Genomic DNA, 18,687 nt, shown 5'->3' with positions numbered 1-18,687 from the left:
CTAGAATGAAACCAAGCACAACATAAATAAATAAATAGTAGCATGTCTACTAGGGATATATCCGACACAATGTGGCTTTCTTTTTTCCTAGAATAGTTGTAGCTTTTATCTCAAAATCCAATCAAATTCCTCTAACACCGGTGCATCGTCTCTCATGTCTTCGTGATTTCCTGGTCAACTAGTTGATAGCATCATTCATCCTTTGAGATGATCATAAGAAGTACCTCGTACTTCGACTACTCTTATTGTCACTACATTTTTGGGTACAAGAACTAAAATATCATGGGGATGGCAAATTGTTTAGTTATTGGTAGCCACAGACTCCAACTCCAGTTTGCCATCAGCCTTGGCATCAATCCTAACATTGAGGAAGTCGACGGTGCGCTCTCCTACCGCAAATGCATCCCAGTAGCCATCGGCCAAGGTCTGGACCAAGCACTTCTTGAACATTGCCAGACGCTTCTCGTGAACCAGTGCCCCAAGTGGCCCTATGATCCTCTGCGGCTCTGGCTGGTAGAACGTCGCTAGTGACACCCTCTCCTTGTCGACGCTCGTCACCACGCGGTGCCAAGGTGCCTTGAACACCGCATTGCTAACGATCCGCATGTACGAAATGTGAGAGCCTCATTCATGATCTACGCAAACAATTGCACATTTGTTATGTGTATGCATACCTCCATCCCCTCACCAACAACGACCAACAGGTCATGACCTAGCACGGGAACATCAACCCAGTGTCCATCCTTGAGCACTTGGAGGCCGCCCACGTCCTTGTCCATGAGGAGCAGTGTGATGACGGAGTTGTCAGTGTGGGGTTTCAGCCCATGGACGAGGTCAGGCCGTGGACAGGGAGGGTAGTAAGTGAACCTTGCGTATGACTTAAACCTCTCACCCACCATATCGATGAAGAAGTCCTCGTTTTGATCTAGAAGCTTTGCCATGGCCTTCAGCACATCCATGGTCACTTGCCCAATCTTTATGGTATACTCGTGTAGAAGCTCCCTGCAAATGCCCAGTGAGACGGTCAATGAAATATATCCTCTCCAAAATCAATAAAAGTAAAAAAAAAATTGAGAGATATATTGTGTAGATCGAGTGCCTTAGAGATTGTGGCCAGAATTCAAGCCGCCTCTCATCCTCCGGTTGGAGTTGGAGCCATAGTCGGTCACACCAGTCAAGGATCTGCTCATCGGAGTCGATGCGGTCGGTGCCGTATCCTTCATTCTGGAACACGGCACCGCCGATCACGTTGCTACACCTTTGCTTCTCCTCCAGCGGCAAGTGAAAGAACTTCCTCGTTGCGTCGAGGATCTCATCCAGGAACTCCTTCGGCATGCCATGGCCAGTCACCACGAAAATTCCCCACGACTGAAGTGCAGATCGAAGCTTGGCAGCCTCCTCAACCCCATTGGGCTTGGCCAGAAGGCTCAAGTCCACGATGGGGATAGTCAGCTTAGCTGGCTCTGCACCAGCGGCCGGGCGGTTCTCCTCCCTTAGCACATACCTGCTCGGCGGCGTGAGAAGTCCATATTCTGCCGCCACCACCTGCACCAGCTTCCCCTGATCCTCATGAACCATCTTGACACTAGGATATATCTTCTAACCCACTTACTAACTTATGTGCACTGTTTACGTATTCTAGACTTTACCAGTGCAGTAACTTTTGTTGGTTCGTGAAGAATATATATATATATATATATATATATCTTTTGGCACATTTATAATTGAAATATCCCATTTTTAATTGAAAGGATCTTCTAATACGTATCAATATCAATTGTAAATATATGGTCTTTTTATATTACAATATATATTCATATCTATACAGATCCTATGTGCAAATGTAGTGTATCTCTTTTAAAACAAATTAATTTAGGGGGGTGACTATTGAACAGCTAGTTGTTTCCTAATTGAGGAACAAACAGATTTTCAAAGCCAATAAATACATGACAGCTGTGACACTAAAAACTATATGTAATAAAAATTAGTATCTTGTAATCATACAAAAGACACATTTTCAGCAAATCTCTTTCCGCCCAACGGCTCATTCTTTTAGTCCAAAGTTCTGAGTCCACCAACTTCCCAGTCTTGTATCTAGAAAGATCAATTATCAAAACCCCGGAATTGTCAAACACGCCCAAATTTCTTTACTCCACCGCTAGTCAATCTGCCTAGGGAATATATGTTGGTGGATGCTATATATATATACACACCGACCAGGTCGGTGTATACCAACCACTGCACACCCCCATCGCTTATCTGGGCCTAGCCCATTTATTCCATTATGGCGTTGTGCCTTGACTCTGTCTCACTCGAAGCCTTCGCTGGTTTTTCTTCTTTAGATCGTGGTGTCTTTCTATGTGTTCTATTTTATTGTGGTTTTCTTTTCTGCGAGGATTTTAGTTAACATGTATTCTCTTTTTTTTTTTGCGAACGAGTTAACATGTATTCTCTTATTCCGCTAGTTTTCTAGTTATCCAATGTCTGAGTCCACCAACTTCCCAGGCTTGTATCTAGAAAGATCAATTATCAAAACCCCGGAATTGTCAAACAGGCCCAAATTTCTTTACTCCACCGCTAGTCAATCTGCCTAGGGAATATATGTTGGTGGATGCTATATATATACACACCGACCAGGTCAGTGTATACCAACCACTGCACACCCCCATCGCTTATCTGGGCCCAGCACATTTATTCTGTTATGGCGTTGTGCCTTGACTCTGTCTCACTCGAAGCCTTCGCTGTTTTTTCTTCTTTAGATCGTGGTGTCTTTCTATGTGTTTTATTTTATTGTGGTGTTCTTTTCTGGGAGGATTTTAGTTAACATGTATTCTCTTATTCCGCTAGTTTTCTAGTTATCCAATGTCTGTGTTCCGCATCGATGCAGCCAAGCAGGTACAAGGAGTTACATTAATGAAGAATTTGAACCAATTTCGTGGGGATTTGGTGATAAGTAATGTTGACATGCTAAGTAAGGATCATCCAGCGGAAGCCCGACTAAAGAATAAGAAGTATCTTTACAAGTTGACACTTGAGTGGACTTGAGGTCTCAGCAAGTCTCAAATCATGAAGCACAATGCGTTAGAAGTGCTTCAAATTTGCAACCTCAAGAATTATCCACGTCTCTCTCTCCTAACCAACCTCAAGAATTCTTGTGCTCGAGTTTGCAAATTTGAAGCAAGTCTCAAATCATTGAAACTCAAAACTTCAATGATCCACAAACTGAAAGGTTTAGGGATTTGAGTTTCCTTGAAAAACTGAGTGTACGCGGTTGGCAGCTCTCATCCACAGGAGGAATATGACTGTTACACCACGCTCCTGCGACCAGGACGGCATGCCGCCGGCGGTGGAGGCTAAGGCGCAGAGGCGCCCCTCCTCCCTGCTGCCAGAGTTTACAGGGGGTAGAGGCTCGCGGTTCTAGGCGTTGGTGAGGGAGAGCTCCGACGAGGAGGGGGACCTAGCGGAGGAGGGAGGGGAGTTGCCCTCTCCCAGATCTGGCCCTCACCAGGTGACGCTCGGGGATTTCGTTGCCTCAGCTTGGCTATCCAGGATTTCGTTCCCACATCCTAGGTTAAATACCAATAGTACTCTCGCACATCTACTAAACCACTTATTGCCCCCTATTACCTACTTATCATTCAAAAATGGTTGTTGATTTCTCATTGATAATATTGCAAAGCGGAAAGGCGGAAAATAAGTAGAAAGGCAGCAAAACCCATACCATAGATCATCCTAGGTTTTGATTGTCCTTCCATTATCATCGGCCCAGGATAGCTCATCATAGCAGCACAGGAGGCCCAAGTGAAGCCTTCCATTACTTTGGTGTATATCAGGAACAAGAAAAATTCAATAGCAGACCCATAACTGGGCTAGCTCTGAAAACTAAATCAAGAATTTTCTCAAGTAAACACTCTTTACTATTGAAGGCATAGTGCATGACATGGGCCTATATATACACACACTGAGGCAAAAAGAGGTATCTGTTGTTTCTTCAAGTAAAGCATTGCACAAGCATTGTCTCCTCCATTGCACTTAGAAAAAACAAAGTAACTTTATCAAGTAGCATGCTCATGAACAACTAGGCAAAATATCAACTGTAGACAGGGACTTCGCGAAGAGAATGTGTTTAGCACCTCACATCGCAGAGCCAACTATTAACTGAAGCAAGTTCACTAACGAACCTACATACATAGTGCATAGAGGAGTACAATTTCAGCGTCGACCGTATCACATGTCACACAGCGTATAAAGTGGAATAGCCTACACCGAACAGCCAGCTCTGTGACTCAGCCTTGCAGCAGACCGGATGCAACTCTAGAAACCTGCAGAACAATTCATGCCATCTTGGTCAGACCAATTTCTACTACTCTCTCACAGAAATGCCAATGTTTGTATGACTCCAGCAGTAAGCATTGACTTTAGAGTTGTGCAAATTATACGATAATATCAGAGCTGGATCTAGATCCCAGTACTATCAGACAAAACTAACATTGCAGACCGAGAACAGCAATAGAAGAATAACTATTTTGTGATGGCACTGAAAGGCTGAAACCTAGTAAAAGATCAGTCACTCAACACCTCCATCAGCGGCAAAAACTAAACATCCTTGATAGTTAAAGTAATTCGAGAATCAGTTTGTATATCAGGTGCTTATATGAGAAGCTCGGGAATACAAAACAAAAACATCTCGTATGTAACTCAAAGGCCTGCTTTTTGAACTGTAAGAACTAGGCAATGCAGAACTTAATCAATTTCATGCAGTAGAAACCTGAAACTACAGTTCATACATCATCTTATAAATTGAGTAACCAAGCAAAAGAGATACAATACATAGGGGAAAAAATCAAAATACCTTATTCAACCAACATGGCACATTAGTAATCATTGTTCATAATTCCGGATTGACCCATTTCCACCCAACTTCCCTGCCTACGAGCAAAAGAAGACCACCAAAACCAATAAAAAAAACAAGGACAAGTGGCATAATGAGATTGCATGGTAAGCTCTCATGACATGTACACTAAATGAAATCAAATTTACTCTCAGGTGCAAGAGAGAACAATAATAAACCTTTAGCAAGACATATTAAGACTGTTTAGATATTCAGAGAAAATGCAATCAACCAAAATTGCTAAGGAGGGAATATGTACCAGTTCGTTCTAATGTGTCCAAACAAAAAATGCAAACTGAGACACCTTGGTGAAAAAAAGAGCACTACTCAGTACCATTCGAATTTAAGAAACTAGTACTATTTTTTTATACGAACATAGAATCTATGTTGCTAAGAATTGATGATTTGTATCAAGATCAATGAAAACAAACAGTCTCTTGCAGGGAAATGTATCGAATGGAAGTTTTAAGCTTCCAAATGTTGCAATCAATTGACTAATATTTCACATATCATTTTCAAAAAAAAATTACATATCAGATGATTTCACAACATTCTTTTAATGCCGTTGTTGAACCAAATGATAGAAAATAAATGCCGAGAAGATCAATACATGCACATCAACATAGTTTACAAATGGCCAGGAAGCAAGAGCTATAGCTATATTTTTGTTCTAGATTTAATTTAGCCTAGTAATAATATAAGGAACTACTGGTAGGGGCTAGGGTTCTACCGGGTCTAGGGCGGAGATTGTAAGGGTGGAAGTGAGGGCGGAGAGGTTGGAGAGCTCGGCGCCGGCGGCTGGGCGCCGTCGCGGAGGAAGGAGGCGGCGGCTAGGGTTGGTGCGGCGGGGCGCAGGGGTCTCCCGTCTCCCTTCGAGAGACCGAGACGAGTAATGATACTGAATATTGTCTGCTTAATCTCGAAGGGGTACAAGTGTTTATATAGGAGGACGGCCTCCTCTAAACCCTAATTTACTTGGGCTAAGCCCACAACTAGCCACTAGTGGGCTTCCTGCGAGTATAGGTCAGACCGACCATAACATCTCTCCCCGCCTTCTCAAACAGCTCGTCCTCGAGCTGAACTTCTGGAAACTGCTGGCGGAGATCTTCAAGCTTCTCCCAAGTCACCTCGTCCTCTGGCAGGCCCGTCCAATGCACCAAGACGTGCCAAACACCACGGCGCTGTTGGGCCTTCAACACGCGAGCCACACTCGTCGGGGCAGGCTCGAGACGCCCATTCGATGTAGGTGGAAGAGCTGGTGGTGCAGAAGGAGGGTCGCCCCGGTAGGCCTTTAGGAGGCCGACGTTGAAGACATCGTGGAGGCGCGAGCCCGTAGGCAGCTCAAGGCGGTAGGCGAGCTTGCCGATGCGCTCCAGCACACGGAAAGGACCGGCGTAACGAGGTCCCAACTTGCGCCTGGAGCGCGGGTCCAAGGACTGGGTCGTCCGGTGAAGAAGGCGTAGCCAGACCCAGTCGGCCACCGCAAACTCCGCCTCGTGATGGTGTGCATCATAGTACTTCCTGGCCAGCTGCTGAGCCTGAAGAAGTCGCTGGCGCGCCTCAGCCAGTATCTCGTCGCGGGTACTGACAAGGTATTAACTTGTCAATGCCTACAAGTAGTAGACTAGGGTTTCGTTGGATGTAGAGGGCAAGTAGATCTCGAAGGTTTCAGCCGAAAAGTACTCTACGAAATACAAACTAGGGTTTACTCAACAATGATTCAATGATCTCCCACGTCCCTCGACTCCCCCTTATATATGAGGCGGAGCCGAGGGATTCATATTGTACACGTTACAGAGTCCGGGAAGGTTTCTAACCCATCCCGTGAGATTACAAACAACACTTCCTATTACAACTCTAACTTTCCTTAATAATATCTTTGGGCTTCCGAGTCTTCTTATTCTTCGGGTAATGGGCCTTCATCAAACCCCGGGTACTCTCTTTGGCAGGCCCATTGGGGATGCCTATGTCAGTAGCCCCCGAGATTTTGCTTGAATCATAGAGTCAGGGAAAATCTCCCCTGTTTATTTTTACTCGACAACTTTGACTTGTCTATATTTCTTCACATGAATTTCTATATTGTACAGGGATAATGATAATTGGGGCTAGTTCATCTGACGGATCAGGTACTAGTTAACTGCTCTAGTGGCAATCCGCAAAAACCTACTTCAAGATCACGTCCTTGGACATGATCTCGGGATACTGGTGTAAACTTCGACAGGTGCCGCTTAAGGTCTTACCATTCTGTCGAGTCCCAGTTAAATTTATCGGGTACCTAACGCGTCCGTTAGGATTTTTCTTCGTATCTGTTGATACGGATAAAAGTAGCAAACCATCGTCAGAGATGGGGCCACGCCGCACAGAACGGATCTGGGGTCTTACCTTCGCAGTGTTTTGCGGCATTCAGAATTTATTCGCAACTTTTGGCGTTCTGAGAATATATTTGTCGAGTGCTTATTCGGCTGTTGGAATAGCACATTTCATCGAGTCAATTTCTGACTTAAATTGCTCTCCCGATGGGAGTATATGTAGAGTTATCTTTATAACTCGAAATATGCTCCTTCTTCCTTCCTTTACTTTCTTTCTTTCTATTTTTCTTCTTGATAATTTTCATCGGGCACGCGAACAGCGTTCCCGATGGGAGTAGCCCCCGAGGCTACAGCCAAGGACTTGTGCTTGGTTGTAGGCTCAACATTTTAGTGCACCTTGTCGCTATATTGTCATTCTTTCTCGATATTTTCTTCTTTTTATCTCTCGGGTGCGCGAACAGCGCTCCCGATGGGAGTAGCCCCCGAGGCTATGAACAAAAGCTTGCGTTTGATCATAGACTCCCACAATTTCTATATTGTCATACTCGAAATTTACTTTTTTCGAAGTAGCCCCCGAGCATTTGGGCAAAAACTTGTATTTGATCAAAAGCTCCCGAAGTATTCAATAACTTCTCCTGTCGTCAATCCTCTTTTATTTTTTCTTGTCGAAATTTCTACCTTGGTCGAAGTTACTTCATCGCTGTTAATAGTCGTAATTTTTCTGCCTTGTGGGTCCATTGTTTCCACCATGTTGACACGTCGTGCAAGTGGGGGACACACGTCCTCCGCTTTTTCTGGCACACGTACTGTAACTCCTCCAATGTTAAAATACTTTTTTACCCTTGTCTCTTCGTGGCTATCATCTGCTACACACTTTTTCCATCCAACGGTCCGCCGTTTCGCCGCACCTCTATATAAGATCTCCTTCTTCTTCCTCGAGCACTTCCACTCGCGTCGTTGCTGTACTCCCCTCTGCAAATCCTCCTGCGCTCCACAGTTCTCTAAGCTCTGCACTCCTGCGCCATTGTTGATGCCTCCGCGCCGCTTGACCAGGCACAGCACGCCGGAATCCTCAATGGCTGCCGCGGATCTGGGAGCCGCGGAGTGGGAAAGATCCAAGCTTTCCGCTCAGGACACCAACCTTCTGAAGAAGCTAGGGCTCAACAAGAAGCCCAACGCACTGCGCTTTCCTAGTGAGGAGAGCTACCCAACCCCTCCAATGGGGTACCGGGTAAGTTTCATCGACCACCTCATCCGCGGTCTTTCCGCCCCCATTCATCCTTTTCTCCGCGGACTGCTTTTTGTTTATGGTCTGCAACTTCACCACTTGACCCCCAATTCTATCCTCCATATTTCTATCTTCATCACCCTCTGCGAAGCCTTCCTTGGCGTCCAGCCTAACTGGGCACTATGGAAGCGCATTTTCTTCTATCGCCGTAATGGCTCTCCAAACGTCGCCTATAATATAGGCGGTGTTGTAATTTCCGTTCGGCCCACTGTCGACTACTTCGACGTCAAGCTTCCTGACTCGGTTCAAGGGTGGCGCAAGAAGTGGTTGTACATTCAAGAGGAGAACGATGGTTGTGCTGAAGACAACATCCCTCCTTTTGACGGTGCCGAGAAAATTCTTCGCCGCCGCTCCTGGGACGCGGAGGCCACCGAAGAAGAAAGAATCGCGACTGAAGCCCTGATGGCTCGTATCCACGAGTTGCAAAATACTCGCGGCAAAGAATTATCAGGCATCCAAATCACAGCCTATTTTCTAAGGAATAGAGTGCAGCCTCTTCAGGCTCGCAAACACCCTCTCTGGAAATATTCTGGCGCCACGGACGTTGATCGGTTGTCGACGGATTTAGAGGTCAAGGATTTGGAAAAACTTGTCCGAAAAATCTCGTCTCTCAGCAAAAAAGATCCTGTCCCTTCTTCTTGCCGCGTGAAACCATTCAGCGCCACCAATCCACTTCCCAAGGTTAGTTTTTTTGCTTGGTTTGCTATCTTTATTTTTTCCTTTCCGACTTTTTAACATCCTCCTCTGCTTTTTTTCTTTATAGAACCATCCAAATCCCGTCTCGCTTCCTCCCCTTCCTGAAGGTGGAGAAGTCGAAGAAAGGGCTATCATCGCCGACGACAACCAAGATGCTCCCTCGTTTGTGAATGAACCCGTAGATTCTCGAAAATCTGCGGGTTCTTCCGAAAAAGATGCTGCCTCCGAGGGCACCACATCAGCACAATCTCCTCCTCCTGCTGTTTCTCCAAGGAGCAAAAGGAAAAGGAATGACGCCGAGGATTCCGGCACCTCCAAAGCCGAAGAAGTTGATCCTTCTCGTCAAAAGGCAGCTTATGATCCATACCTTGGATCCCTCATCAGCTCGTAAGTTGTTTTTATTTCTCCTTATCCTTGTACTCGAAGTTTTTTGTCTTATCTTGCTTTTTATGCTGTCGTCTTTTATTCATAGTGATGATGAGGAAGAACTACCAACTCTTGACGTGGCTGCTCGAACGAGCTCGTCACGTACTCTAGTTGTTTCGGAGACACCAGCTGAAGGAGAGAAATCCTCGCCTCCTCAACTGAATGTTGGCGCTCCCACTCCCCCTTCGAGCCCTCTTGTTCCTTCGCCAAAAAGGACAAGGGTAGAATCAATCGTGGAGCCTACCCTTGAATTGGGTAGCTCCTCCAATTCCTTCTTGGATGACGTAAGTTCTTAATCTGCTTATTACTGTCTATATTTCCTCCTGTTTTCTTCTGCATGCCTTCGTATTTTTCCCATGTCGACATTTTTGCTTTCTTTTTTCTTTGACAGCCTATGGTCAAAGAGCTTCTGCGCATCGGTGCCCAATTCGTTGGGTATCGTGAATGTTCTAGCAAAGCTGAAGGTAATATATTTTTTCAGTGACCCCTACTTTATGACTTCTTGCCACTGGTTTGTCGCAATTTTGACGAATCTTTATTATTTTGACAGAAAAACTTGCAGAAGCCAACAAGCTTGTTGACACTCTTGCTCAAAAACTTGAGCAGAGTGAAATGGCTCGCAAGAAGGCCGAACTTGACGCTAGCCAAGCTAAAGCAGATGCTGAAGAAGCCACAGCCAAAGCTGCTGGTGTCGAAGATCTGCAGAAGAGGCTGGCTGATGCCGAAACTGCTTTGAATGAGCACAAGGCCTTCCAAGCTTCTCGTGAAAAGGCGATCACCAAGCGCTTGATCGCGCAGAACCGGCGCTTTGTCGGTAATTTTATCGTACCCTTCTATCTTTTCCTTTTTTAGTATTAATTTTTCTTCCTGCTGTCGACCAACGTGTATTTTCCTCGGCAGCCAAAACAAACCAAGAATTTGAACTTGAAGATCCCGACGATGATCCTCTTCTAGACGCACTCTCTTTCTTGGAATTTCATGGAACTGAAGTTCGCGAGGGCATAGATCATGCTGACGCGGGTTTATCAAAGTTGTTCCCCTACTTCTTCCCCAAGAAAGAGGAGCCCAAAACTTTCCTTGCCCTTGCCAAGGAATTTGATTCGTCAGAAGATCTTGGACTGAAGATGCGCCAGGAGAACGTGAAAGTTGCTGTCGAAAGCACTATTGCCTTGGTTGCGGACAGCCAACAAACTGTCGACTGGACGAAAGTTGGCGCCACCGAGCAGATAGAACAAACGAAATGGCGTTCGTTGATCAAGGCAGCCAAGCCCAACGCGAAGAAAGTCCTGGCCTATCTCGGGATCAAGCCAACTTCAACTCCTAGCTCATCAAGGCCGGAGGTCTAGTCGAATGCCTCTTCTTTTTCTTTCTATGCTTTTGACGCTGTCGCTAAAGTAGTTATTTGGCGACACCTATCCCACTAGCTCCACTTGTAATGCCTTATAAATATGCTGAAAGATTAATGAAAACTCTTTCTTGCTTGTTGTTGATATCGACTTTTTTTTTGTTAAATTTCAGTTGGTGTTTGATAACTATACTCCGTCTCCTGCTCCTCCCGATGTCTTGCCTTCTCCTTCTTGCTCAAGAAAAAATCTTGCTAATACTGAACCTGTCGAAGATTCCTTGTCGCAAGAATTGGATGAACTTCGGCAGCAACTTCAGTATGCGAAGAGACAAACACTTGTGATGATGGAACAGTCTCGCAAGGCTGCTGAAGCCGAAAAAATTGCGCTTCAGCAGGCTCAGGAAGCCATGGCTGCTAAGGAAACCGCCGTTTCTGAAGCTGAAAAAGCGACCGCTCGAGAAAATTTTATGCTCGAGTTGATGAATGACGCCAGCGCAGATATGTCGGGTATGTTTGCAGCATCTTCTTTTTATAAAGTCGCGACACCTTCTATCTTCTCGCCATATCTTCTATTTCTATCTTTAAAACTCATGCACCGTTTCTTGATAGGTTCCTTTCTTGATGCTGCTGCCGAAGAAGAGAGGGTGAATACTAGGACAAACCTCCTTGTTAACCTTTCCCTTGACCATGGTTCTCTGTTCTGGGCTACCCCAGAACGGACCCGACAAATTGTCAGGTTTCAAGACCGCGCCTCTCAGATTCGTGACTTCTTGGACTTCTGCACTAGGACCTTGTCTCTTGTTTACAAGACGATGTTTCCTCGCAACGAAGCACCTGATACACTTCTTGATTTGATGGAAAAATTTCGAGATGCTCCTAAAATCCATGGATTTGTTCGGGCGCAACTTTCTGCTGGCGCTAGATTTGCTATGATGATGATCAAGATCTGCCATCCCAAATTTGACATGAGCCAAATTGTTTCCAAGTGTTTGGCCAAGATGGCGAAGAAGAAAAGGGATGTCAGAAAAATTGATGATCATGTGACTCCTGTTGCCGAAGATATGATGGATGAACTTCTTCGGATGGACTCCGAATTCTTTGTTAAGGGCAGCTATGCTGAACATAGTACCCGTACTGTAAGTCGGATGACCATAGATAACATACTGGGCCATCATTAATTTTTTCCTTTGATTTTTTCTCAGAACTCTCTTGTATATTGTAATCATATTCTATATTGTATAGCTGAGAAACTATTTTTTCTTCGTTGATACCTCAAGTGTCTTGGTGTCGACTTTATTTATTGTATGCCCGAGGTTTTTAAACCAAAGCGTTGGAGTTGTACTGAGCATGCTATATTTGCGGGTACTAGCCCCCGTGCCTTATTTTTGTTGATTGCTATCTTGATCTTATTTTGCGAGGTGTTTGTGCACTGATGACCCACAAGTATAGGGGGTGTATCGTAGTATCTTCGATAAGTAAGAATGTCGATCCCAACGAGGAGCAGAAGGTGTTGACAAGCAGTTTCGATGAAGGATTCACTGTAAATGCTCACGGACAAGTATTCGTGGGGTTTTGATGTAACAGTTGAATAAAGTACGAGTAAGTAAAGTGCGAGAGTAACAATTGCAGCGAGTGGCCCAATCCTTTTTAGCACAAAGGACAAACCGTTTTGTTTACTTATAATGACCAAACGTTCTCGAGGACACACGGGATTTTAGTCTAGTGCTTTCGCTACATACGGCTAAATAATCTTCATTGTTATGATAAGTGTTGTGTGGGTGAACCTATGCTAATGCACCGCCCTTCCTAGGACTAATACATACTTGTGATTATACCCCTTGCAAGCATCCGCAACTACAAGAAAGTAATTAAGAATAAATCTAACCACAGCCTTAAACTCTGAGATCCTCGCGATCCCTCCCGCATCGATATACCAACGGGGGTTTAGGTTTCGTCACTCCGGCAACCCCGCAATTGGCAAACGAATACAAGATGCATTCCCCTAGGCCCATAAATGGTGAAGTGTCATGTAGTCGACGTTCACATGACACCACTAGAAGAATAACACCACAACTTAAATATCACACCATTGAATATTACTCAACCATAGTTCACTACTAACATTTAGACTTCACCCATGTCCTCAAGAACTAAACGAACTACTCACGAGACATCATATGGAACATGATCAGAGGTGATATGATGATGAATAACAATCTGAACATAAACTTGGTTCAATGGTTTCACTCAATAGCATCAACAACAAGTATGAATAGATACCGGGAGAGTTTCCCCTATCAAACAATCAAGATCAAACCCAAATTGCTACGGCGGTGACGAGGTGCTGCGGAGGAGATGGCGGTGATGATGGTGGAGATGATGATGATGGTGATGGAGATGATGTCCAGCTCGATGACGGTGACGATGGCGTCGATTTCCCCTCCCGGAGGGAATTTCCCGGCGGATTCCTGCCCGCCGCAGAGCTCTTTTCTCTCTCGGTGTTCTCCGCCCCGCGAGGCGGCTCTAACTCTTCGCGAGGTACCCTCTCGTGGCTTAGGTCTTCGGGACGAAGGGTTTCGCGAAGAAAAGGAGGCGAAAGGGGTCGTGGGCCCCCAAACCACATGGCGGCGCGGCCGAGGCATGGGCCGCGCCGCCCTAGGGTGTGGGCCCACCCTGGGTCCTCCTGGCCCCTCCTTCTGGCTTCCTTCGTCATCTTGAAAAATAGGATTTTTGGTATAATTTCCTCCCACAGTTGATCTTCCGAAATATTGTATTCTGACGGTGCTTTTTCCAGCAGAATCCTGGCTCCGTGCTTGATCCTCCAATAATGATGAAACATGCAAAATAGATGAAATAACATAAGTATTGTGTCCCAATATGAAATATATCAATGAATAACAAGCAAATTATGATATAAAATAGTGATGCAAATTGGACGTATCAACTCCCCCAAGCTTAGACTTCGCTTGTCCCCAAGCGAAACCGAGCTCGATAGACGAGACCACATGTTTATGGAGTGAAGAGTCGATAAATAAAATACGGACAAGAAGCATCATATTCATTCACACAAGACATTATAGTAAACAACCTCTCATAACTCAACTTGAAACAAGTATAAGGTAATCACAAGTAAAGGTGCATAAGAAATCATAATTGGTGATGGCAAACTTCGTTCTTGGTCAGAGAACAATTAACAGATTATATTTACCTCATTGAGCAGCGCTCTCATGTTAAAGTTTATAAGGCACAACTTGCATACTCAATCATAATGGTCTTTTCATGATCATTGATAACTTGCAAAGCTATATTCATTCAGATAAAACTTGTACTAAACAAGGAAGAATAAAAGACATGATGAAGCAAATCACAATATAATGGTTTGATCACAACTACTCAAATGCTTGCTTGAGATGGAGGGAAATAGGTTTACTGACTCAACATAAAGTAAAAGACAGGCCCTTCACAGAGGGAAGCAGGGATTAAATCATGTGCTAGAGCTTTTTCAGTTTTGCAATCATATAAAGAGAATAAAAGTAACATTTTGAGGGGTGTTTGTTGTTGTCAATGACTGGTAGCGGGTACTCTAACCCCCTTGCCAGACAACCTTCAAAGAGCGGCTCCCATATTATTTTCATTTTGTGTGGCACTTCTTCCAACCTTTCTTTCACAAACCATGGCTAACCGAATCCTTCGGGTGCCTGCCAACGATCTCGTACCATGAAGGAGTGCCTTTTTATTTTAGCTTTATTATGATGATGACACTCCCCCAACCTTTGCTTACACAAGCCATGGCTAACCGAATCCTTCGGGTGCCGTCCATCAATCACATACCATGGAGGAGTGTCTATTTAGTTTAATTAATTTGGGACTGGGAATCCCATTGCCAGCTCTTTCTGCAAAATTATTGGATAAGCGGATGAAGCCACTAGTCCATTGGTGAGAGTTGCCCAACAAGGTTGAAAGATAAAACACCACGTACTTCCTCATGAGCTATAAAACATTGACACAAATAAGAGATACTAAGTTTTGAATTGTTTAAAGGTAGCACATGAAGTATTTACTTGGAATGGCAGAAAATACCATGTAGTAGGTAGGTATGGTGGACACAAATGACATAGGTTTGGGTTAAGGTTTGGATGCACGAGAAGTATTCCCTCTCAGTACAGGTCTTTGGCTAGCAAGGTTAATTAGCAAGCATAAGAGTCGAGGGAAACAAACAAATATACATATGATAGAAACAATCATGCATCTTCCTTGTAAGCACAAACAATTTTAACTTCAGAATAATAAGCTATGAGCTAACAAGAAAGAAAGACAATGAAACATCTACATGTATTTCTCTTTTCTATTTAAACCTCAAAGTGTTGTTGCTATTGACCAATGCTAAGTCTGCCAAAACCAAATAGATTTATTCAATGCTCCCAAAGTGATACCAATACTAACAAGGTAAATCATATGACAGAGATTGCAAACTAGAATAAGATGTGCAATATGTAAATGATAAGACTTCTCATTAATATTCCATAACGATAACTCACACCAAGGGATACATAGATAACCAACTAAAGAGAGATACTTCCAACTGCAACCCATCTTATATGATAACTTCCCTACTCATGATATGACACTACTTGACAATAAAAGTAAAAGGTAGTGATGATGTGATACCGCGGCACTCCCCCAAGCTTGGAACAAACCAAGGGGATGCCAATACCGATGATGAATTACTCCTGCGGAGATGGTGGTGATGAATTCCTGACAAGCTTCTCAATAAGCTCCTGAAGCTCGTCAATCCTGTATATGAGGTTGCGAATCATCTCTGAATTGTGCTCGACGCGGTTAAAGAGTCTGTCTGACGGCGAGTCCCAGCTCTTGGAGTTATTTCCCCACTCTTCAGCCTCAGGCTCCTTCTCTCCTGTAGTGTTAGAGCGATCTATATCCCACTGGCTAGGCAATGCTGCCTTGGGAGTCCCTTCAATTTGATTATTGAAAATTAGATTATGGAAGGGGTGATGAGTGCCTGATAGAGATGTTTTCGAAGCTAGGTAATGACGTGGAACCCTTCCTCCAGTGCGAATTCTTGCGCTCTTGTTTGCACTAAAAGGGTTGTCCACCACCTTGATGCTTGCGATAGTAACACGCGGGCGTGCGCGCGAATCTTCCTCCACCTCTTCTTCATCCTCTTCCTTGATGTCCTTGTCTTCCTCTTTCCACCCAAGATCTCGATCTTCTTCATCCGGAAACTCCTTGTCCTTGTTCTTGGAGACCATGATGCTTCTAAACTGAAAACAGATCCTGGCAGAAACAGTTCGAAACAAAACACGTCGAGAACACGATATACGGACCTCCAGGGGTCCGGGGGATTATATAGCAAAAAATTTCGCGACATAAGGAAAGTACCAGATCGAACCAGAGTCGGAAAGGGGCGACGGGACAGCCAAACCATAGGTCGGCGCGGGCCCAGGCTTGGCCGCGCCGGCCTATGGTGCTACGCCCTCGTGCGTCCTTTCCACTCTGTTTCGAACTCGTAATTTTTCATATTTTCCAAAAACAGCAAAAATATTGTTCGGAAAGTAAATTGCGTACTTTTCATTACCAAGATCATGTTACCTATTCAAAGTTGAGTTCTGGCGGACTGTCAATTTGCCCTTTGATGAAGGCTTCCGGTGTTTCCACTTGAATAATATCAATATCAACATTATAGGAATCACCTGAGATATAATGCTTGAGTCTTTGTCCATTCACCACTTGCGTAGCATTGCCTTGGAGAGAGCTAATTTTGATTGCTCCTGAACGATACACCTCCTCGACAACATACGGTCCTTCCCATTTCGAGAGTAATTTCCCTGCAAAGAATCTGAGACGAGACCGATACAATAGGACTTTATCCCCAACATTAAATTCTCTTTTGATAATCTTCTATCATGCCATTTTTTTAACTTTCTCTTTAAAGAGTTTAGCATTTTCATAAGCTTCACTTCTCCATTCATCTAGAGAACTTAATTGCAACAACCTCTTATCACCAGCAAGTTTAGGATCTTTATTTAATTCTCTAACAGCCCAATAAGCTTTGTGCTCTAGTTCTAAAGGTAAATGACAAGCTTTCCCATAAACCATTTTATAAGGTGACATTCCCATGGGATTTTTATAAGCAGCTTCTATAAGCCCATAATGCATCCTTCAATTTACTAGCCCAATTCTTTCTAGTTTTATTAACGGTCTTTCCCAAAATAGATTTAATCTCTCTATTTGATAATTCTACTTGACCACTAGTTTGAGGATGATAAGCGGAAGCAATTCTATGATTAATACCATACTTAGCAAGAGTTTTTCTAAAACCTCCATGAATAAAATGAGAACCTCCATCAGTCATAATATATCTAGGTACTCCAAATCTAGGAAAAATAATATCTAAAAGCATTCTTAAAGAGGTCTCACCATCAGCACTTTTTGTAGGTATAGCTTCCACCCATTTAGTAACATAATCAACAAGCAACAAGTATGTGAGTGTTACCTTCTAAAGACGGAAAAGGTCCCATGAAGTCAAATCCCCAACAATCAAACGGTTCAATAACAAGAGTATAATTCATTGGCATTTCATTACGTCCGGAGATATTACCAACCCTTTGGCATTCATCACAAGATAAAATAAACTTTCTCGCATCTTTGAAGAGAGTTGGCCAATAAAAACCTGATTGTAGAACCTTTTGCGCAGTTCTTTCTCCGCGTGATGTCCTCCATAAGCACTACCATGACATTTACTCAATATCTCCCGTTGTTCATATTCGGGAACACATCTTCGCATAATACCATCCACTCCTTCTTTATATAAGTGTGGGTCATCCCATAAATAATGCCTCAAATCATAAAAGAATTTCCTCCTTTGCTGAGCTGAAAAGGTTGGAGGCAAGTACTTGGAAACAATAAAGTTAGCATAATCAGCATACCAAGGACTGTCTCGCGAGCTCACCTTTATTACAGACAATTGTTCATTTGGAAAACTATCATTAACAGGAACAGGATCATAAGCAATATTTTCCAATCTAGACAAATTGTCAGCAACAGGATTATCAGCACCTTTCCTATCTACAATATGTAAATCAAATTCTTGCAAAAGAAGTACCCATCTAATAAGCCTCGGCTTAGCATCTTTCTTTGTCATAAGGTATCTAATTGCAGCATGATCAGTATGAATAGTAACTTTTGAATCAACAATATAAGGTCTAAATTTATCGCAAGCAAAGACTATAGCTAATAATTCTTTTTCGGTTGTAGCATAATTTCTTTGAGCAGCTGATACGTCTCCGACGTATCGATAATTTCTTATGTTCCATGCCACATTATTGATGTTATCTACATGTTTTATGCACACTTTATGTCATATTCGTGCATTTTCTGGAACTAACCTATTAACAAGATGCCGAAGTGCCGGTTCCTCGTTTTACGCTGTTTTTGGTTTCGAAATTCTAGTAACGAAATATTCTCGGAATCGGACGAAATCAACGCCCAAGTTCCTATTTTCACCGGAAGCATCCGGAACACCCGGGAAGGACCAGAGGGGGGGCACTGGGCCCCCAGACCATAGGCCGGCGCGGCCCAGGCCCTGGCCGCGCCGCCCTATGGTGTCGTCACCCCTTCGACCCTCCTGCGCCGCCTCTTCGCCTATTTAAAGCCTCCGTCGCGAAAACCCTGATGCGTTCGACGAAACCCACAGAAACCTTCCAGAGCCGCC

General features: G+C 44.0%; 1 protein-coding gene across 1 annotated transcript; it reads right to left on the bottom strand.

Moving 5' to 3' along the window:
* Positions 1–300: 300 nt before the first annotated feature.
* LOC124686236 (protein SRG1-like) lies at positions 301–1,578 on the bottom strand. The gene is made up of 3 exons (XM_047220219.1): positions 1,100–1,578; positions 681–1,002; positions 301–606 (listed from the first exon to the last, which is right to left on the bottom strand). Exons 1-3 carry the CDS (start codon positions 1,576–1,578, stop codon positions 301–303), a joined length of 1,107 nt encoding a protein of 368 aa, XP_047076175.1.
* Between the last annotated feature and the right edge of the window lie 17,109 nt (positions 1,579–18,687).

This window comes from Lolium rigidum, chromosome 2 (genome assembly GCF_022539505.1).
Source record: "Lolium rigidum isolate FL_2022 chromosome 2, APGP_CSIRO_Lrig_0.1, whole genome shotgun sequence".
NCBI classification, from domain to species: domain Eukaryota; kingdom Viridiplantae; phylum Streptophyta; class Magnoliopsida; order Poales; family Poaceae; genus Lolium; species Lolium rigidum.
Note: the sequence above shows the minus strand (reverse complement) of the source record. Positions and strands in the feature narration are given on the sequence as shown.